The sequence below is a fragment of the Miscanthus floridulus genome, chromosome 15 (assembly GCF_019320115.1).
Source record: "Miscanthus floridulus cultivar M001 chromosome 15, ASM1932011v1, whole genome shotgun sequence".
In the NCBI taxonomy this organism is placed as follows: domain Eukaryota; kingdom Viridiplantae; phylum Streptophyta; class Magnoliopsida; order Poales; family Poaceae; genus Miscanthus; species Miscanthus floridulus.
This window is the reverse complement of record NC_089594.1, coordinates 37,214,387-37,235,284: the sequence shown is the minus strand read 5'-3', so window position 1 is coordinate 37,235,284 and position 20,898 is coordinate 37,214,387. Positions and strand designations below refer to the sequence as shown.

General features: G+C 47.6%; 3 protein-coding genes across 9 annotated transcripts; 1 reads left to right on the top strand and 2 right to left on the bottom strand.

Annotated features, from left to right (window-relative positions):
- Positions 1 to 3,021: 3,021 nt before the first annotated feature.
- Positions 3,022 to 6,564, top strand: LOC136508016 (putative methyltransferase At1g22800, mitochondrial). 4 transcript variants are annotated; one of them, XM_066502615.1, is made up of 11 exons: positions 3,022 to 3,423; positions 3,557 to 3,695; positions 3,947 to 4,086; positions 4,416 to 4,485; positions 4,594 to 4,658; positions 4,784 to 4,862; positions 5,077 to 5,164; positions 5,487 to 5,551; positions 5,652 to 5,741; positions 5,924 to 6,060; positions 6,152 to 6,287. In XM_066502615.1, the coding sequence occupies exons 3-9, from the start codon at positions 4,052 to 4,054 to the stop codon at positions 5,739 to 5,741; spliced, it is 492 nt and encodes a 163-aa protein (XP_066358712.1). In that variant the 5' UTR covers positions 3,022 to 3,423; positions 3,557 to 3,695; positions 3,947 to 4,051; the 3' UTR covers positions 5,924 to 6,060; positions 6,152 to 6,287. The 4 variants fall into 4 exon arrangements, with proteins under 4 accessions (XP_066358712.1, XP_066358709.1, XP_066358711.1 ...); XM_066502612.1 differs by lacking the exon at positions 3,947 to 4,086 and having other exon boundaries at positions 6,152 to 6,564; XM_066502614.1 differs by lacking the exon at positions 3,947 to 4,086 and having other exon boundaries at positions 5,652 to 5,707.
- A 291-nt stretch (positions 6,565 to 6,855) lies between these two features.
- LOC136508015 (probable serine/threonine-protein kinase At1g09600) lies at positions 6,856 to 17,345 on the bottom strand. 4 transcript variants are annotated; one of them, XR_010771832.1, is made up of 10 exons: positions 16,611 to 16,948; positions 15,790 to 16,197; positions 15,429 to 15,713; positions 15,034 to 15,351; positions 14,684 to 14,911; positions 14,485 to 14,585; positions 14,289 to 14,391; positions 7,724 to 8,053; positions 7,149 to 7,563; positions 6,863 to 6,927 (listed from the first exon to the last, which is right to left on the bottom strand). XR_010771832.1 is itself a non-coding variant. In XM_066502608.1 (10 exons), exons 2-10 carry the CDS (start codon positions 16,635 to 16,637, stop codon positions 7,420 to 7,422), a joined length of 1,944 nt encoding a protein of 647 aa, XP_066358705.1. In that variant the 5' UTR covers positions 16,638 to 16,813; positions 17,234 to 17,345; the 3' UTR covers positions 7,040 to 7,419. The 4 variants fall into 4 exon arrangements, 3 of the variants coding, with proteins under 3 accessions (XP_066358707.1, XP_066358705.1, XP_066358706.1); XM_066502608.1 differs by lacking the exon at positions 6,863 to 6,927 and adding an exon at positions 17,234 to 17,345 and having other exon boundaries at positions 7,040 to 7,563; positions 16,611 to 16,813; XM_066502609.1 differs by lacking the exon at positions 6,863 to 6,927 and having other exon boundaries at positions 7,040 to 7,563; positions 15,790 to 16,250.
- Positions 17,346 to 18,046: 701 nt separating this feature from the next.
- Positions 18,047 to 20,345, bottom strand: LOC136508013 (pentatricopeptide repeat-containing protein At1g71460, chloroplastic-like). The gene has a single exon (XM_066502607.1). The coding sequence runs from the start codon at positions 20,322 to 20,324 to the stop codon at positions 18,237 to 18,239; it is 2,088 nt and encodes a 695-aa protein (XP_066358704.1). The 5' UTR covers positions 20,325 to 20,345; the 3' UTR covers positions 18,047 to 18,236.
- Positions 20,346 to 20,898: the final 553 nt, after the last annotated feature.

Below are 20,898 nucleotides of genomic sequence, written 5' to 3'. Positions count from 1 at the left end.
TCATTAAACATAATGGATTCATTGAAAACAATGCTCCTGCTCATGAAAGTCTTTTTAGTTTCAGGATTTCATAACTTATATCCTTTAACTCCAGAACCATAACCAAGAAACATACACTTAATGGCTCTAGGTTCTAGCTTTCCATTATCAACATGAGCATAAGCAGTGCAACCAAAAACTCTCAACTGTGAATAATCAGCAGGCATACCAGACCATACCTCAATGGGAGTTTTCTTATTAAGTGGGATAGAAGGTGACCGGTTGATCAAGTAACAGGCAATGTTAGCAGCCTCAGCCCAAAAACATCTGTTCATACGAGCATTGGATAACATGCAACGAGCCCTCGAGATGATCATTCGGTTCATGTGCTCAGCCACACCATTCTGCTGAGGAGTGTACGGGATGGTGTGGTGTCTAACAATGCCTTCTTCCCTGCAGTAATCATTAAAAGCATCCGAACAGAATTCACCGCCATTGTCAGTACGAAGCAATTTTACCTTCTTTTCAGTTTGCCTTTCTATCATAACTTTCCACTCTTTAAAAGCAGCAAAAGTATCATCTTTATTTTTTAGAAAGTAAGGCCACACTTTTCTAGAGTAATCATCAATAATGGTAAGCATGTAATGAGAACCACCATAAGAGGGCTTACGAGACGGCCCCCATAAATCAGCATGTACATAATCAAGTGTACCTTTGGTGGTATGAATAGATACATTGAATTTTACCCTCTTGTGCTTACCAAAAACACAGTGCTCACAGAACTTCATCTTACCCACAGTGCAGCCATCCAGCAGGTCTCTCTTAATCAATTCTGCCATACCAAGTTCACTCATATGCCCAAGACGCATATGCCAGAGATTAGTTTTACTTGGTTCATCATTAGAAACAGCAGCAGCAGTGACAGAACCATGTAAAGTACTTCCTCTAAGAACATATAACTTTGCAGAGTTCATATCACCTATCATATAAATAAGAGAGCCTTTTGATACCTTACACACTCCACCTGAACCAGAGTGTCTGTACCTCTCGGCATCAAGTGTGCTGAGGGAAATGAGATTTCTGGCCATCCCTGGTATGTGTCTCACATCTTTCAGTGTGCGTATCATGCCATCATGCATCTTGATCTGAACGGAGCCAATGCCCACAATCTCACGTGGGTTGTTATCTCCCATACGCACGACATCTCCACTCTGCACAGACTCGTAAGAACTGAACCAATCTCTGTTAGAGCATATATGAAACGAGCATACAGAATCAAGTATCCATTCATCACGACCAGCAACACAACCAGCAAAAACAACCAGAACATCTCCTGAATCAGAATTATCAACAGCGGAGACAACAGAGGCCTTACCATCACCATCGGATTTATTTTTCGGTTTATACGTACAGTTTCTTTTCTCCTTATTCTGCAGCTTCCAACAATCCTCAATGACATGAGTATCTTTCTTACAATACCTGCAGAACTTATCCCTGCCTCTGGACTTAGAACGGCCTTTACCATTCTTGCTCTTGTCTCGATTATTGTTGTTGTTGTTGTAGGTTTTCTGCTCGGGCCTGCCTCTAACCTACAACACTTCGTCCTTGGAGGACGACACATCAGACTGAACCATACCTTTCATCTTCTCTCTCGTCTGGAGGTCCTCATATACTTCCGCAAGAGTTAGTTCATCATGGCTTAATAGTATGGTATCTCGAAAATTTGCAAACGAAGTAGGCAGTGAGCATAACAGTAGAAGAGCTAAATCTTCATCATCATATTTTACCTCCATCGACACTAGGTCGGCAATGATCTCCTTAAAGATCGATAAGTGGTTCATCACCGAACCACCTTCTTGCAGCTTGTGCGTGAACAACTTCATCTTCACGTGCATCTTACTAGTTAGATCCTTGGACATACAGATTGATTCCAGCTTGAGCCAAAGTTCTACGACAGTTTTCTCCTGCAGCACTTCTTGCAAAATATCATTATATAGATGAAGTTGAATCAGAGACAGAGCCTTACGATCCTTCCGCTTCTCTTCAGTGGTCCATGACTTCTGCCCTTTTCCTCCAAAACCGTCCAACGCCTCATCAAGATCCGAAGATTGTGCCAGAATCGCCCGCATCTTGACTTGCCACAGTGCAAATCTCGTCTTGTAATCCAGCAGCGGTAGATCAAACTTCATCGATGCCATCGCGAAAACCCTAAAGTCAAACCAAGCTCTGGTACCACTTGTTATAAACGATAGGCAATATAAACGACGAAGAACAGTAGATCAAGCACAGGAGACACGAGATTTTAACGTGGAAAACCTTCCCAAGGTGGAAGGAAAAAACCACGGGCACCAGCCAGCAAATCTTCACTATATCGGGTGAGGTTACAAACGCCGGAGATTTACAACTTGGGATACCCTAACCTAGGGGCCTTCCCGTATAATGATGCCTATGAGGGAGGTGGTCCGTATATATAGGGAGAAAAAACCCCACACCCTCGTCTATTAGCAATACGGAACTAATAGATGGTGTAGTCCCTCTTAACACTAATGGGTCGCTTCGCTTCGGCCCAAGCTTAAATTTGGATCATAGCTCAACATGGCGGCCGCCAGGCCTCGCCAGATTGGTGGATCCGCCACTGCACGAAAACCACATGACTTTGTGACTTGTGATCATGAGGGTGTCTGGTGGGGTCTTTCCTCGAGATTTTTTTTTTGCTTTTTTACGGTGATAACCATGGTCAGTCAAAACCTGTGGTGCTGGAAGGTTATGAGCCAGTGATGATAACATTTCTGCAATAGTGCACGCAAGCACACACTTACCTTAGTTCACCAGTAATTAACTAAATACTACTCCATTCGATTGTAAGTCGTTTTGGCTTTTTTATGTACATGATTTTTACTATGTGCCTAGATGTATATTATATCTCGGTACTGTAAAAACCAGATGTTTTGCTCATTTAAAAAAACATAATTATAAAAAAGAATATAAAAAATGGTTAAAACAAACAAAGTAGCCCAGTTAAGACTTTGTGCTCGAGAAAAGCCCAATAACGAGGCCCAAAAGGCTCCCAGCAATCGTGGCAGCATCTCCTCCATCGCCGGTGCTCCCGAGTCCCGATGGCTTCCTCGGCCGCCGCCGCTCGCCGCCTTCTCCTCCTCCGCCACCGCCATGGTCACCTTCTCCCCAAATGCCACTTCTCTTCCTCGTCCGCTGCCGACGGCCTCGACGACAGCGGTGGCGGCGGCCGTGTCAAGATCTTCGACCGCGACCTGAAGCGCCGGCACCGGGACCGCGCGGCGTGGGCGATGCGTGAGACCGACGGGCTCGTGGATGCCGTCGCCGGAAACCTCCTCGACCGCCTCTAGGACTGCAGGAAAGCCTTCCCCTCCGCGCTCTGCCTCGGGGGCTCCGCCGGTGCCGTCCGCCGCTTGCTCCGTGGCCGCGGTGAGCCACCTTGCATCCTGCTCCGAGTCTTCTTGTGCGCTTCTTTATTTTGTACTCGTCACCAGATCGCGCCATGCCGCCATCAAGATTCCACCAATTTTGCACGGAAATGAACTGAATGCCTTTGTCGCAGGTGGAATTGAGAGGTTGATCATGATGGACATGTCAGCCGACATGGTGAAGAAGTGGCGAGAGTCAGAGAATGCCACTGGTGACGAACCTGAGACGCACTTTGTTGTCGGTGATGAGGAGTTCCTTCCAATCAAAGAGAGGTGACTTCACTTTCTTGGTGGTTTCAATTTCATGTACTGTATTCATGATATTGAGAGGCTGTTTAGTTCCAGGAAGTTGGAATTTGGGGCTACTGTAGCACGTTCGTTTTTATTTGGCAATTAATGTTCAAACATGGACTAATTAGGCTCAAAACGTTCGTCTCGCAATTTTCCACCAAACTGTGCAATTAGTTTTTTTTTCGTCTATATTTAATGCTCCATACATGGGCCGCAAACATTCGATTTGACAGGTACTGTAGCACTTTTTGGGATATTGGGGTGGAACTAAACAAGGGCTGAGAGTAAAATGTACAAAACCCACAACAACTTTGCCGAGATTGCAATGTACCTCCTCCATGGGGTCTGCCAATCAACTGCCAGCTGTACACAGGTGATATTGTGCAGTTGAACGACCACGACTTAAAATTTATAACATATAGAATTGAATATGAAAAAAAATCAGATGTTTATCTTTCCAATTCTCATGCAAAAAAGAAACAGTATTCTTTCCTTCAGCAGTTCAGCTTTCAACTTCTCTCCTCCCACCTTGCTTATAGATCATAGCATACATGATGCATGAGAAAAAAAATGTAATTGCTTCATGCTTGTGTGATTTTTTATTCTTGTGCCTGAGTGAGTCACTTGTAGTGTCAAAAGCATAATTATAAACACACAGGCAGATCTTGCAACACTCATTAGTGTGGTTCATGGGTTCTGAAGTTCACAGGATTTGATAATAAGCTGTCTTGGACTTCATTGGACAAATGATCTACCTGGAGCAATGATACAGGTAACCTGAGCCAGTTTATATTACTATGTTCCTATAATGGTCAGTTATTTACAAAAAAGGAATACCTTGACTATCGATAGCTGGTTAACTGTTACCTTTTCCTTGCAGTGTAGGCTAGCGTTGCAACCTGATGGCCTTTTTCTGGCAGCAATTCTTGGTGGAGAAGCACTGAAGTGATAACCTGTCAAATTGTAGACAAAACTTGAATTTTCCATTTGTTGTCATTTTTTTTACTTCCTTATCTTGCCTTGATTTTTTTACTTCCTTAAAGGCTATGTTGTTGTTGTTGTTGTTGTAGGGAGCTTAGAATTTCATGCACAGTTGCTCAAATGGAACGCGAAGGAGGCATCAGTCCTCGAATGTCCCCTTTAGCACAAGTATGGCTACTTTATGTTCTGAATTTTGATAAGGATATTTGTTTGTACTCCCTTTACATATTTGTTGTACCACTTCATGGTAAAGTCACTATTTCAATAGACTATGCAGACTTTTACCACAGTCAGAATGAATCTTACATGCATACAACTACTCTATCTTATCCTGTTATATGTCCATTTGTTTTAACTGTGGCTTTTTATTGCACTTTTCAAGGTCCGTGATGCAGGAAACCTTTTGACAAGGGCAGGTTTCACCCTTCCAGGAGTTGATGTTGATCAGTATACCGTTAAATACAATAATGGTTTGTAGAAAAATAAAACCTAAATTTCTTATAGTGATGTGTATTTTTTTTTTTGAAACAAAATAGTGACGTGTATTGTCCAACTTCTCTTTTCCTTACAATATTACATGATGGTAGAATAAACGTGTATTTCAACTTTTATGCTTGGTTTTTGTGTGATTGCTGTACATCTATCAGATAGCAATAGTCCTTCCTACATTCAGTTTAGAAATAATATATGCTATAAGAGTTCACCCAGTATCAAAGAAATATGCTGACTTTGATTATGGAGATTTATGGGTTACCTACCCATGCTGATGTTTTTGCTACTTTGGTCAACTAGCTTTGGAACTTGTTGAACATCTTAGAGCAATGGGGGAAACAAATGCTCTCTTTCAAAGAAATCCTGTGAGTATCTTACATATCATACTCGCTTATCAAAAAGTGTCTGAATCTAATTGTTTTAGTTATCCTAGTAATTGAACTTGGAATGATTTTGTGTTATCAGGTGTTGAAAAGGGATACAGCCTTGGCAACAGCAGCAATTTACCAGTCAATGTTTGGGTTAGAAGACGGATCTATTCATGCAACCTTTTAAGTTCTGTACTTGCCTCATTAGAGTAGAGCACAACACACTTTACCTTTATTTGAACCTGAACTGATTCAGCAAAATCCTTTTTTTCCAGCAAAATCGAATTGATCTGGGCTAGAGATAATTAATCCCTCTAAATGATACACAAACTGGGCTACTGATTGCCAAATATTTTCTTTTTTGCGCAGGTAATTTACATGACTGGCTGGAGGGAGCATCCATCACAGCAAAAGACTAAGAGAAGGGGTTCTGCGACCATATCATTCAGTGATATACAGAAACAATTTGGTCCCAGTGAGAACTGAGCCTCACTGCTTCAAAAATGGTAGGTGAATACCGGCACTAGGTTCATTTTTGTTATTTTTCACTATCTCTTTGCAACTGATCTCTCTGCTAACTTAGTTTTCTGTTACCAGTGTTCCCAAACCCTTGATCTAAAATTAAAAAAAAAAACACTTGAGGAAAGAAAAGAAATCCTCTGGTGTCCCCACCCTATGGCTTTGTATTCCTGAAGGTTGACGTTTGTGGTGGGCTTCTGTTGGCTGTGTCAATTTTCTATGGAAAATCACTCAATTCGTATCAGTCGTGATTCTTCTGCAAATGTCAGTGCATAGAGAACCGATGTTGCCTGTTGTATGAACATACTGAGTTTGATGGAATCTAGAACTTGTGAAATTCATCTGTAGTGTTACTCCATCCACAATGTTCATAGCTTAAAACAGTTCGCTAGTGGTGTGCTACAATGTTACAAGACACCACCACTGTTGTGGTAAATCTGTGAGTACAAAGAAACTGAGATTTATTTACTCCCTTAACAAATGTGTTCAAGTTTTAGCTGGTGATATGGCTTAGCAATCCTTTTACATAAACTTCCAAAGCTTCAGAATTCAGAACCTGATGATAATACTCTAAATGTGCATACGAAACAGTGACTTTTTTTTTTGAGGAGCCACAGCAATGGTTTTCTTCCAAACTTTCAATTTCGAAATGCCGATTCCACCTTTTCAGATTGTAAGTTTTTCCACTTACTATCTGATGCTCGTGATAGACTGATAATTAGCATTGACTCCTCATTCGATAAGAATTTAAGTATCCTTATACACATCATGCTGTTCTAGCTGCTTCATCCTCATGCTGCGATCAGGTCTTGAAGAGCCATGAGACTGTTCGTTTGAAGTTTCAAATCCAGCTCCTGTTATTTTTCATAATCCAGAGTTGTCAGAAAAATGGATGAACAACTTTACAGTGGCAACATTATAACTGCATCAAAACTTACAAAAAAAAACTAAATTCTTGTGCACCTCTTTACAAAATAATGGGGGAAAAAAATCTATTGACCCAGGCTCTGCAATTCCCCTTCACGATTTCTCTGCACTCTTCAATTTTAAAAGATGATCCTACCTATGAACTTACTGATATTTGCGATGTAATCCACTCATGCTCTGTTATATTATGATGCTTCCATCTTACTAATCTTCAATGGTATTGACCAATATAGCCTGACCATGTTTTCTTTTATCCTAGCCTGACCATGTTACATGTCACAATTCTTGCAACAGCTCGATATGACAGCTTTGCTGATGAGTGCTATTTTGGCATTCCTAGTGCTAAAACGGTCAGCCGCACCATTGAACCCTGCTTCATCTTCCCCTAGGACCTTCAGCTGCTCTATGTTCTCTCCTAGCTATTTGCTTCCCTTAGAGAGGCGCGCTTTGCGCACCGCTTCTTGGATGTGCCTCTCATGCTCCTTGAGCATCTCATCGATGTTCCCACCTGGTGGCATCAATGGCCCAGAGTAGTGGATCCTTTTGTACTTTCTTCCATGGTCCTGATCACAACAATTCACATACATAAGATACAAATCGAAGTGAAATGAAAGAAATGCCTAGTGTAGTCTGCATTCCTAACAGTAGAGTACTAACGTACCCACACCCACACCCAACCCCCCCCCCCCCCCCCTCAAAAAAAAAAAACAGTAGAGTACTAACCTCCTGCTGGTCCTTCTTCTGAGAAGAGACAGGCCTATCTGCTTGCTGGTTGTGATCAGTAATCTCAATACCATTCCTCAAATCTGCAGCGTCATACTGCGGTATATTTGAATTTGATGATCCTTTCTTCCTCGCAACACGAACAGAGCTGTAAACATGACCGAGAACTGAACGATGATCGGCGTAACCCCCTGTGTTATTCCATGTGGTTCCACATTCAGGAACCTGCATTGAGGTTGGCAATGCCCGCGGTTCTACCCGGAACCCTGGCACACTGTCCTCGGTGTTGAACTTCTCACAGGTGCTCTTCGAAGTGTTATGTGTGGGTTGCTGCAAGGTGACAACAGAGGTGGTTAATGCACTCCTGATTGTACAAGTCTATAGGAGATGTTGCGTTGATATGGTTAAGACGCCATTCTTTGAGTAACTGCTCTTTAATCTTGCTATAGTTTTAGGCATTGAACTCTAACATTTGTTGCAAACATGAACTAGAACACAAGTGAATTGGGGGCTGCCAGAGGGCAGCTTGGACAACAGGCCGCTTGGATTGTATTGAAAGTGCAGGCGATAACTTGGTTACAAAGAAGATGCTAACCACTGCATATATAGGCAAGTGGTGTACCTACTACCTGGCATATTCTAACTGCCTAAAAGCAGATGCTATAATTCTACTTGGTTGCCAAGGAACCTGAAAACTACCTTACAGTGAATAGTAAATAGTAATAGGTAACTAGATACAGAATGGGGTTCAGCACTAGGCTAACACCCTCAAGTTGTCCCCCTTAGCCTTGTGCATCTTGGGGATGGTCTGCTTCAGGCCAATTCTCCCCCTCATCTCTCCAAATTTGGCCTTGCCCAGAGACTTGGTGAGAATGTCTGCAAGCTGATCAGTAGTGAAAATGTGATCGGCCTTGATGCTTCCATCTTCCAGGCAGCTGCGGATGAAGTGGTACTTGATCCTGATGTTCTTGCTTCTCTCATGGAAGACTGGATTCTTGGCCAGGGCGAGGGCAGACTTGCTGTCCACCTCGACGTGTCTGCCGAGGAGTTCAGCTAGCAGCCTTGAGAGCCACAGAGCTTGAGTTGCAGCAGTAGAGGTGGCAATGTACTCAGCTTCACAGCTGGAGAGCATCACCACCTTCTGCTTGATCGATTGCCAGCTGACCAAGCAATTGCCGAGGATGAACAGTGTTCCGCTCGTGCTCTTGCTTGTGTCGATGTCGCCGACGAGGTCGCTGTTGCAGTAGCCGACGAAGCGAGCTGTGCCGGGCGCCTTGGTGAAGTGCAGACCGTAGTTGAGCGTGCCAGCAACATAGCGAAGGATGCGCTTGACAACTCCTTGGTGCTCCACCATAGGCCGCTCCATGATCTGGCTGACGAAGCCAACGTCGAACGGCAAATCGGGACGAGTGTGCACCAGGTAGCGCAGACTGCTGATGAGGCGCCGGTAGTGAGTGGGGTCGACCTCTGCGGCCGTGTTGTGCTTGCTAAGCCTTAGCCGTTCCTCCATTGGAGTATGGGCAGGGTTGCAGCCAGCCATTCCCTCGAGCTCCAGAATCCTCTTGGCGTAGTGGGTCTGCCGAAGAGTGATCCCGGTGGCATCTTGATGCACCTCGACGCCGAGGTAGAAGCTGAGGAGGCCGAGGTCGTTCATGTCGAAGGTCTTCTTCATTTGAGCCTTGAACGCCTCCACTTCTCGCTCTTCCGCGCCGATGATGATCAAGTCGTCGACGTAGACGCCGACGAGTAGGACAGAGCGTCCACTGCCCCGCCGGTACATCGCCGCCTCGTGAGCGCTTTACTGGAAGCCCATCTCCTTGAGTGTGGCGTCTAGCTTGGCGTTCCAGGCGCGCGAAGCCTGCTGCAGACCGTAGAGAGCCTTGCGGAGGCGGTAGACCTTCCCCTCTTCTCTGGCGACTGCGTAGCCTGGTGGCTACTGCACGTACACCTCCTCCTTGAGGTCGCTGTTGAGGAAGGCGGATTTGACATCCATGTGGTGGACGCGCCAGCCTTCTAGAGCCGCCAGCGCAACTCCCAGGTGCGGTTTTGCTCCACCGCCTTGAGCTCTTGCTCCATTGCCGCCCGCCATGCCGGATCATCCTTGGCCTCGGCGAAGTTGGCAGGCTCGCCGGCGTGCGTCAGGTGCAGCTCAGCAAAAAGGCGTTGAGGCGGCGGGGGTGGAGGATGATCATCGATGATGTTCGTCATGGTGCGGTACCGCAGCGGCTCGTCGTCGTAGTAGGCGTCGAGTCTGTCTTCATCATCCTCCAGTGGAGTGGCGAACTCCACTTGATCACCAGACTCGACTGCCGCCGCCGGTGAGGTTGGTGAAGCGGTAGGCGCAGCAGAAGTTGCTGGTGATGGTGCCGGCGAGGTCGGCTGGGACGTTGGTGGAGTAGCCGTTGCCGCCGATGTCCCTCCGGGCTCCCCGGACTTGGTGATGGCGAGAGATGATGGCGCCGGCGATGTTGTTCCGGCTGCCACTAGGGTAGCACCCTGTGCTCCCACGGCTCCTCCAGGTACCCAATACTCGACGACGAAGTCACTTGCCGCCGAGGCCGAGCTGCCGGCGTCCGGAGTGGACCAATCCCAGCCGCGCCCTTCATCGAAGACGACGTCGTGGTTGACCTTCACCCGCTGCGTCACCGGATCGAGGATGCGGTACGCTTTGGCCCCTTCCACGTAGCCGATGAAGACGTCGGGCTTGCCGCGGTCATCAAGCTTGCGGAGCTGGCCCAGGTCCTTGGTGTACGTGACGCAGTCGAAGGTCTTCAGGTGACTCACCGCCGGCGTGCGCCCGTGCCAAGCCTCGTAGGGGGTCTTGCCTTGCAAGCTCCTTGTCGGCGAACGATTGAGCAGATGAACTGCCGTCATCACCGCCTCCCCCCCAATACTTGGCCGACATCCTCCTTTGCTTCAGCAGCGCCTGGGCGGTGGCCACCATGGTTCGGTTCCGGCGTTCCACCACGCTGTTCTGCTGAGGCGAGTGAGGCGCCGAGAAGTGGCACTGGATGCCCTCTCCCGCGCAGTAGTCGGCGAACTCCGCAACGTTGAATTCGCCGCCGTTGTCGGTGCGCAGTACCCGGAGCTCGCGACCACTCTCTTTCTCCGCTGCGGCCTTGACCTTCTTCACGGCATCCGCGGCGGCATCCTTGGACGGCAGCAGGACGGCCCACATGAAGCGGGACGCGTCGTCCACCATCAGGAGGAAGTAGCGCCGCCCGCCTGGAGTCGCCAGCGTCACGGGCCCACAAAGGTCGTCGTGGACGAGCTCTAATTGCTCCTATGCGTGGTACTAGGCCTGCTGAGGGAAGGGGCGCCGGCGTTGCTTCGTCATGACGTAGGTGTCGCAGATCTGCTCGGCGTGCTTGATCACTGGCATGCCGTGCACCATGGATTGCTTGCCGAGCTGATGCAGTGCCTCGAAGTGGAGGTGGCCGAACCGCTCGTGCCAGCGCCAGGCTTCGTCGTCCTTCCTTGTGGCGAGGCAGAGCGGCTGCGCGGCCTCAAGATGGAGGACATAGAGGCGGCTGGGCCCGTGGTTGACCTTGACGAGGAGGCGCCCACGTCGATCCCAGATGCAAAGCACGCCCTTGTCTATCTCCACCTTGGACCCGCCCTCGTCGAGATGGCAAATGCTCATGGAGTTGCGCAGCGCCGGGATGAAGTAGACGCCGTGCAGGACTCTGTGTTCGCTGGTCTTGGCTTGGAACATGATGGAGCTGACGCCTTGGATCTCCACCCTTGACGCGTCGCCGAACCGCACCAAGCCACGAACAGAGTTGTCGAGGTCGGAGAACAGCTCGCGACGGCCGGTCATGTGGTGGGTGGCGCCGCTGTCGAGGTACCAGCCGTCTAGCTTGTCCTTGCCGGAGCCGGTGTTCAAGAACGCCAGGGCTCGAGGCTCGTTGATGTCGAGGCTAGCGTCCGCCTTAGAGCAGATGATGGCCGACTCTTCATCCATCTCAAGGAAGCCGTGGGCGAGGAAGAGAGCTGCCTCGTTGTCATCCACCTCCGCGACGTGCGCTGCGCCGCCACGCTTGCGTCAAGGCTTAGGGCAGTCCTTCGCCCAGTGGCCAGCGCGATGGCAGTTGAAGCAGGTGTCGTCGCGGTTCGCCTTGCATTCGCCGCCGGCGCCACCAGCCTTCTCTCCTTGCCCACCACGATCGCCGCGCTCTCCCTTGGGCTTCGTCTTCTTGCCTCCGCGTGGCCACCGACGGGGTTCCTTGGACGAGCTTGACGAGCCGGAGCCGTTCCCGCCCTTCTTCTCCTTCTGCCGAGCGAGCCACTGCTCCTTAGTGAGCATGAGCTTCCCGCCGATGGAGATGGGCTCGGGCGCAGACTCCTCCAGATCATCCACCATCTTCAGCCTCCCGGTGACCTCGATGGTGAGGTCCTAGAAGTCAAGAAGAGTCTCGATGGCGATCTTGAGCTGGGCGTACTTCTTCGGTGCCGCGCGAAGAAGTTTCTCCACCGCCCGCTCCTCGTCGAGGTCCTTGTCGCCGTGGCGGGCCATCTGCTGCTTCAGCGCGGATAGGCAAAGGGCGAAGTCCTCGATCTACGCTCCAGGACGGAAGGCGAGGTTCTATCACTACTTGCGTAGCTACTGTAGCATGGCGCGGCGGACGCGGTCGACGCCGATGCGCGTCGCGGCGAAGGAGTCCCACGCCTCCTTGGCCGACGCCTTGTCCGCGAGCGGAGCTCTCATCTCCGACGGAACTCCGACGATGATGGCCTCCAGCGCACGCCGGTCGTCGTGGTACGAGAGGTCGCCGTACTCGATGGCATCCCAGAGCTGGCGCGCCCGCATCTTCACCTTCATCAACAAACTCCACTCGTGGTAGTTTGTCTCATAGTTATTAGGACCGGACCGGAAATCGAACCGGTGAGACCGTCGGTTCACTGGTTCACTGGTCCAACCGTTAAGAACCGGTTGAGCCGCCGGTTCGATAATTTTGGACCGGATGAATTGAACCGCCTACAAATACTTCAAACCGGTGTAATATAATGAAATATAACCGATAATTAGCAACATATAGTTGATCATATATACAAATAATCTAATAAAGAACACAATTATTTAACCATTTTCCAGCTAATCTAGCTACAATTATATATAAAAAAATATGCATGAAAAGATAATATATAGAGAGCTTACTAATTGGTTCCAAAAAGACTTAAATAGTAATTTAAATACTCATAGTTATCAAAATAATCTCAAATGTTGAAATAGAGTGTACTATTGGGAAGAGCTCACCAAAATAATCAAGATGGATATATTATTTATTTAATTAAGAGAGCTTAATTTTTTTGAAAATTAAAAATGCGGCGTCCAAAGTCAAGAAGTGCATGAAGCGTGGCAGGCAATGTACACACGCACACGTCACTCTCCAAACGTTCACAGCCCACACACGTCCTCCAAACGTTCACAGGCGTAGGCAGCAGTAGCAGCCAGGTTGGGCCCAGCGGCAGATACGCACACGGGCAGCAGGAGACAACAGCGCACGCGCTATGAGACCAGAGCTCCAGACCGGGACGGTCCAGACAAAACCGGCCGGTTCACCGGTTCCTTAAAAAACCGGCCGGTTCAACCGGTTTTTAGCGGTCTGATTGCATGAACGGTCTTTTAAGTGAACCGAGCCAGTGTAGTCTCTGGTTCGGTCTTTTACCGGTCCGACCGCCGGTCCGGTCCGGTCCAAATAACTAGGGTTCGTCTTCGTCAGCATCGGCCATGGCATCCCCGTGCCGGAGTCCTTACACACCGTCTGCACGGCCGCTGGCGACCCGTGACGGTCTCCGCGTCCGCGACGGTGCTCCGGAGATGGCGACGGCGCTCTGGACTCCGTGACGGCTCCCTGGGCTGCCGCTCCAACTCCTGACGCAGCGCAGCGGCCGTGTTGGCCGCTTCCTGGGCTGCTGCCGCTGCCTGCCTGGCCGCCTCGATCGCCTGCGCGACTGCGGCCTCTGCCGTGACCAAGCGCTGAGCACAATCGGCCTCCGGGCGGGGGTTGATCACCGCTGCGCCACCGGCGTTGGCGGCGGCGGCTGCTGCTCTCAGGGCGCGCTCGCTGGAGGTGGACATGGCTCCTGCTCTCTCCTAACCAGGCTCTAGATACCAATTGTTGCAAACATGAACTAGAACACAAGTGAATTGGGGGCTGCCAGAGGGCAACTTGGCCAACAGGCCGCTTGGATTGTATTGAAAGTGCAGGTGATAACTTGGTTACAAAGAAGATGCTAACCACTGCATATATAGGCAAGTGGTGTACCTACTACCTGGCATATTCTAACTGCCTAAAAGCAGATGCTATAATTCTACTTGGTTGCCAAGGCACCATGATCAACTTGGTTGCCAAGGAACCTGAAAACTACCTTACAGTGAATAGTAAATAGTAATAGGTAACTAGATACAGAATGGGGTTCTGCACTAGGCTAACACCCTCAACATTAGAAGTATAGAGCTTATAGAGCTACCAAAATTGTTCTCTAACCGGATTCTTTTTTCTATCCTGATTTGTAACAAAGTCTACTAAAGCAATTTGGAAGGACCATCTATCAGACTCACCTTAACTTCAGCAGCAATATCAATGGCGCGACTGGCTACATGATTCTCATTTCCAGGTTTGATAGATTCAGCTCCTCGCCCGCCAAGTGCCACATTTCTTTGCCTAGATGAACAGAATTAGGAAGACCAAACGTCAGCATCACAATGAACCCCAAATCAACAGATGGAAGGGGAAAATAAGGTCCACATCATGTACCTCCTCGCTTCTTCTTGCCTAAGTCTAACATCATACTCTTTGCTTGGTGGGAGTTTTGGAAGGCTTGAAGGGTCGCAAGCAAGTGGTTTGTTTCTGAAAAACTGAAAGAGGTTGAACCATGCATGGCATTAGTGCTACATATCCAAACACAAGTTCTGGGAAGCCTCTCAGTACACGAAAGGTTAAGTGCAAAACTTACATCACTTTGAAGAGCTGAGGCAGCTGTTCCACGAACTTCTGGTTCTAGTGAAAGCAATGAGTCTATGAGAAGTACAGCTGAAGGGGGTAAATCTTTGAGAGTCTCGGTAACACACCGCCTATATTGCTGCTGAGGCTTGAACATTGCTGTTTCTGGCACCTTTGATTTCTTGCAATAATTCTCACTTGGGGAGCCACATAGCTTAAAGATCTTGTGAATTTGCTCCACCTAGCATAATTGGGCTCATTATATTAGAGGTCAACCAATAAAGACAAACAGAAGCTGCAAAAAGAACCTACAGTTTATTACTATTGATGTCTGAAAGCAAAATACTAGCTAGTAGTCTATACCTCAGTTCTTCCTGGCATGATTGGTTTGCTAGCAAACAATTCTGCCACAATGCATCCTGTGCTCCACATATCCACCGCAGCACCATACTCTGTGGCACCCAGCAAAAGCTCCGGTGGTCTGTACCATAATGTCACAACACGGCTTGTCAGTGGTTGCGGATTGTTGGGATCATATGATATTGCCAAGCCAAAGTCTCCAATCTTGAGTATTCCATTGCTGTCAATTAATAGGTTTGAGCCTTTGATATCCCTATGTAGAATCCCGTTTTTGTGGCAATGATCGAGGCCATGAAGCAGCTGCTGAACGAAGCATTTTATCTGATATTTGTGTTATAGTTTTAGTTCATGTAACTTTTCCAAGTGATCGATCGATGGAAGAGTAGTATGAAAACCACCTGCGGCTCAGTGAGCTTGAGGCCTGGAGTTGCAACAAGACCGGCAAGGTCATGTTCCATGTACTCGAAGACAAGGTAGAGGTTCTGCGACACACGAGATGTTACAATCCCTTCAAGCTTTATGACATTCGGATGATCCAGTCTTCGAAGAATGTGGATTTCTCTAGCCATAAAGCGCACGCTTTCAGTATCCATGTTGACAAACCGCACCTTTTTTAGTGCAACAATCTTCCCAGATTCGAGATCCCGGGCTTTATACACAATACTGTAAGTTCCTTGCCCAATCTGCGACATAAAAGAATCTATGCAATTATTCAAGTAATTTGCATGCAGTGAGAAAGTTATTCACTCAGTAATTTACCTTGGCCAATTTCTCAAATGAATCTGCTCGCCGAGGCAACCAGCCTTCTACTGCTTTAGGTGCCACATTTATGAGCCAAGATGGCCAACCAGTAACTACATGCTCACCAGAGAGCCCGTTCAACTCTGCATTGTTACCACTGCTGATCCTAGCATCTAAAGCTACTACTACTTTTTCTCCACCAGACAATTTTTCTTTGGTCTTTGCATTAAGCACTGCTGTACCGCCATTGTTCGAAACTGCATCAGCAGCAGAGTCACTTTTCCTTGATGGTGTTCTGCGTCCAGAAGTGGCATTGGCATCATCTTTGGCGCCTTTGGAGCAAAGGCAGCCCATAAGATGCAATGCCTTCTTCTTGAACGAGTTAATTGCACTGAGACCAATTTTTGCAGTTTTTCTTGCTAATCTCTGCAGTTGACAACAAATGACCATTGCCTCAACTTCCCAAGCTTGCTACAACCCTGATTGTATTCGTAACCATACAATTACCGAAAGAACATCAAATGAGTTCTTTATTTTATGCCTTTCCTGTGATCTTGAGAAACAAACTACAAGTTTCTTCGACATTTTTGGGCAGAAAGAACACAGGCCTATTCTCTAGGGAAAAAATTAGGTGAACTGGCACAGATTGTATAGATATTGGAGAGAAACTGAAATGCGCGAAAATCATGTCAAATTGAACCATATTGTAACAGTTTGAAGGCCAGCAAAAACGTTTGGAATTATATGAATCAGACTAATATATCAAAACCATGTAACACGCAAATTATTTGCAATTCAAATAATTTAATATGAATCACTAGATGTGATAAAAACTTCACCTTGGGGAGGAGCAGAACTCTGACCATATGGACAGTAAGTTGATTGTGGGCAATGATTAGCTCTTTGAAAATGTGATCAGGAGCAGGAAAAACCAGCCAAATATGATGAAAATTGTAGCTTGGTGTAAAGGCATCCCAGCAACAAGAACCAAGAACCAGGTATCAATCTGTTTTTTCTTCTCAGTAAACCATTGTGACACCAACTCCCCATTTCGGTCATTGGACAGAGAAGAGTGAGTGCAAGAAACAATAAAAAACAACAAAGTTGGATTGCAAACAACAGATAGGGATTTCACAGCAAGGGAGTTTCATAGAGAAATTTCTTTATTTTTTCTGTCTCTAAGGCAATACTCGAAAAAAATTTAAAAAATCTCAAAAGGAAACGAACCAAACCATTAGAAATTACTAACGACCAGGTGTTCAGAAAGGAATGGATGGAAGATATTGTGCGAGCTAAAATTAGCTAATGGTTATGCTTCTTATCTAAAAATAGTTACCAGTCATGTTTCTTCTCTTTCATACCTCTTTTGTGTATAGGATAGGAGCAAAGGGAAACACAGTTGGTTGTTTGATTACCATGTCATGGAAAAGATAAAAAACAACAGATGGACAGGAATTACTACCTATTCATTATTTATGTCGAGCTAGTATCGTCTTAGATGCTTGTGAGAATTGGTGCATTGTTACACCCACGTATTAGCATTCATTTTTCTGCTGAAGATTCCTTTATCCCTGTGAAATCAAAACATAATATCATAAGTAATTTGTGCAACATTCTGGAAGCATATGAAAGGTGTTCAGGACAGCAACTGCGCAATATAAATTTATGAATATTCAAGCGAAAGAAGATTCTAAACTTTCTGAGGGCATCAGGTGAATCAAAGAATGAGAAATCTCGTCCTGCTTGTGTATACAGTAGAATTTAAGTCCGAAGTCTTGAATACAACAAACCAAATATTTGAGATGGAAAGGATTCCTATAACCATTGAGCCCCACTCAAATTGATGTATGCCAAGCTAGTAACAAAGTCCGGCACATGAATCCTGCCACAGAAAAGGATTGTGTGACACTGACCTAGCTCCAAAAGATGCAAGAGAGCTACAGAATGACAGTGAGGAACCAGGGAGGGAGAGAGAGTAATGTCTAGAACCTATAACAGTAAAGCTCTGTGACTCATTAGTGTCCTTTGGCAGCGCCATGGACCATCAAATTTTGTCTATGTCCTAACCTCCAACAACTTGGCTGTGGGTAATGGGGTAAATGGTTCCATCTAAAAAACTATTGTAGCAAAAGAAGGTTCTGTAAATTGTAATGTGACTATATTAAATTAGACATTTGCAGGGCAACTTTGTTGCTTTTAGCATATTATAAAAAAGGACTCCTGAAAACAGTGTATAATCGAACAATTGATAGTGCTAAAAGTATTATTTCTCCTTCAAAATTTGCTACTGCACTGATGTCAAATTAGTAAATTACACACCCAACAAGTGATGGCACTGTCAGTTGGTCAGAAAGAATGTTGCTTTGCAACAGGTTTACAACCACAAAAAAGGACTATCAGTATCTCTTTGAAAAATCATACAGCATATATCAGTACAATGTAGAAAGAAAAGAATCTGTACAAAATCAATCCTGTTCAGAGTTCAAAACTGGAGTTGGTAAATTAAACAGAGTAGATTTCAGGTCAGCAAAGCGCTGTGCTTCAGAAATCCTGCCAGCACCAGTAAGGAGGCGGATGATGCAGTCAAAATTCTCTTGGGATGTTTCTAGGTTGTATTCTTGCACCATAGAGTTAAAAATTCCAAGGGCTTCATCGTGCAACCCTGCGGCATCGCAGATTTTCAGAACCACATCGAATGTGGCCCTGGTAGGAACAAATTTGTTTGACAGCATCCAAGTAAAGAGATGCAGCGCCTCCTTATGGCGTTGGTTGACTGCATAAGCTTCTATTATCGCAGTGCAGGTCATGGATCCCTTGGACTCTGTTCGATTAAAAACCCTCTGTGCTGCTTTGAGGTCTCCACACCTACCATACATGTTTACAACTTCTGCTGCAACTAAAGGGAGTTGTTCCATCCGCAACTTTAGCACCTGACCGTGCACTTCCTTGCCGAGTCGTAATGCTCCAATATCACAGCAGGCACTCAACATCCTGGTGATGGCAACAGCATCAGGCCTGCGGTTTGTCAGCAGCATAGATGTGAACAAATTAATAGCAGTTAATGGGTCTCCATTCTTGAGGTAAGCATCAACCAATGCAGTCCAAGCTTGTACAGTCTTCTTGTCCATATCATGGAATACTCGGTGAGAGTATTCCAAGTGATCACATGTGCCGTACATGGTGATCAGTGATGTGCATAACGTGACGTTGGGCAAGAACCACCTCCTTAAAGCATATGCATGGAGCTGCTTCCCCTCCCTCAGGGCTTTCAACTTTGTGCAGACTGGGAGAACAGTCCCCACAGCAATGAGGTCTGGCCTGATTCCTTCTTGCTGCATCCAAGCTATGCACCTCAGTGCCTGGTCTGACCTACCATTGGATGCATACCCAGACATCAAAGCTGTCCACGACACAGCATTCCTCTTCTTGCTGCTATAGAACACTCGCCTACCTGAGATCATATCACCGCATTTGCAGTACATGTCAACCAAGCCCGCCTGGACCTTTGCAACATCTTTACGATCTCCGAATTTCTTCAACACAAATCCATGAACCTCTCTACCCAAGTTGCGCACCTGCAACTCTCCAATGACGGGCACAATTGACGTGAGCACCACACAATTCACCTTGACCCCATCCTCCACCATCCACCGGAAATGCTCCAAGGCCTCCTTCTTCATCCCCTTGTGTGCGAACCCAGCAATGGCTGCCCCCCACGCGACCACGTCCCTCTCAGGCATCTCCTCGAACACCCTCACTGCGAGCTTCACCTTCCCGCACTTGAAGTAGACGTCCATGAGCCCAGTCATGAGCATCCCGGGCGCGCCCGCGAAAGCTTTCTTGACGAGCGTCGCATGAGTGGCGGTGGCCATGGTCATCGACGGCCTGGCGCTCCCGGAGATGGACTTGAGCACGCAGCCGTACGTGTACTCGTTGGCGTCGCCCCCCGCGGCGCGCATCTCCGCGAACGCGTCGGCGACGGGGCCCGCCGCCTTGCCGCGTCCCCGGCGGACGTGCCCGTGCAGGAGCGCGTTCCACGAGTAGGCAGTCGCGCTCGCGCCGTGCTGCTGCATCCCGTCGAGCACCCCGCGCGCGTCGTCAGTGGCGCCGAGCGCGAGGTAGAGCTCGACGAGCCTGGCGAGGAGGAACTCGTTGGTGTCCAGCCCGTGGACGCGGAGGTGCGCGTGGATCTGGCGCGCGTGCGGGAGGGAGCGGCAGGCAGAGAGGAGCGCGGCGAAGGCGGAGGCGGTGGCCGGGACGCCACGGTGGGAGAGGTGGTCGAGGAGGGAGAGCGCGGACGGTAGCCGCCCCGCGCGCGCGAGGCGGCGGAGCTCGGCGGACAGCGCGGGGGCGTTCTTGGAGTCCGGACGGAGCTCCGCCTGGGAGGTGCGGGGGGTGGAAGCGGCGCCGACGAGCTGCGGGCTGGGTGGACGCCGCGCGGGGAGCGGGTGGGTGAGTGGTTTGGGAGGGGGGACAGGCTTGGTAGGGAGAAAATGGGGGTGGCTAATTGCTGCGAGGGAGGAGGAGGCTGCCGAAGACGCCATGGATGGCATCGCCGTCGCCGGGCGGGGAGGTTTGGGCGTCGCGGTTTATGGAGGGGAGGAGGTTTGGTTTGGAATCCCAAGCGGATCAGATATTAACGGCAATAAGAAAAAAAAATCAACAGATGTGTTTTTTCATTCAGAAACGGGAAAAAACTGCTCAAATCAGAGAAAATGAAAGTGTTTAGCTGTTACATTCATTCAAACAAGAACACACGAATATTTATATATTGATCTAATTACGTATATATAAAAAACAAGCATGATAAAAAACCATGACATACTCTCTTCAAGAGAGAGAACTATCTTCTCTAGCCCTGCACGTAACTTTGTCTTCTATTGGTGCTTGTCCCGAAGGGGATGCCATCAAAAAGAAATGTTCTATGACCACAAATCTCGAGTTTCTCTTCGATTAGGAAGCGCAATGATATCACTTGTTCATGTAGCGGTAGAAGTGCTGGGTCTTCATTCAAGACACCTTCTTCCAAAGGTTAGATAGCAATGAAATCGTTGCTCGTTGGCCATGTCAATTTCATTCCAATTGATGTTGTCGCTTTCCCTACTCAAATTAGTAGTAGCAACAGCT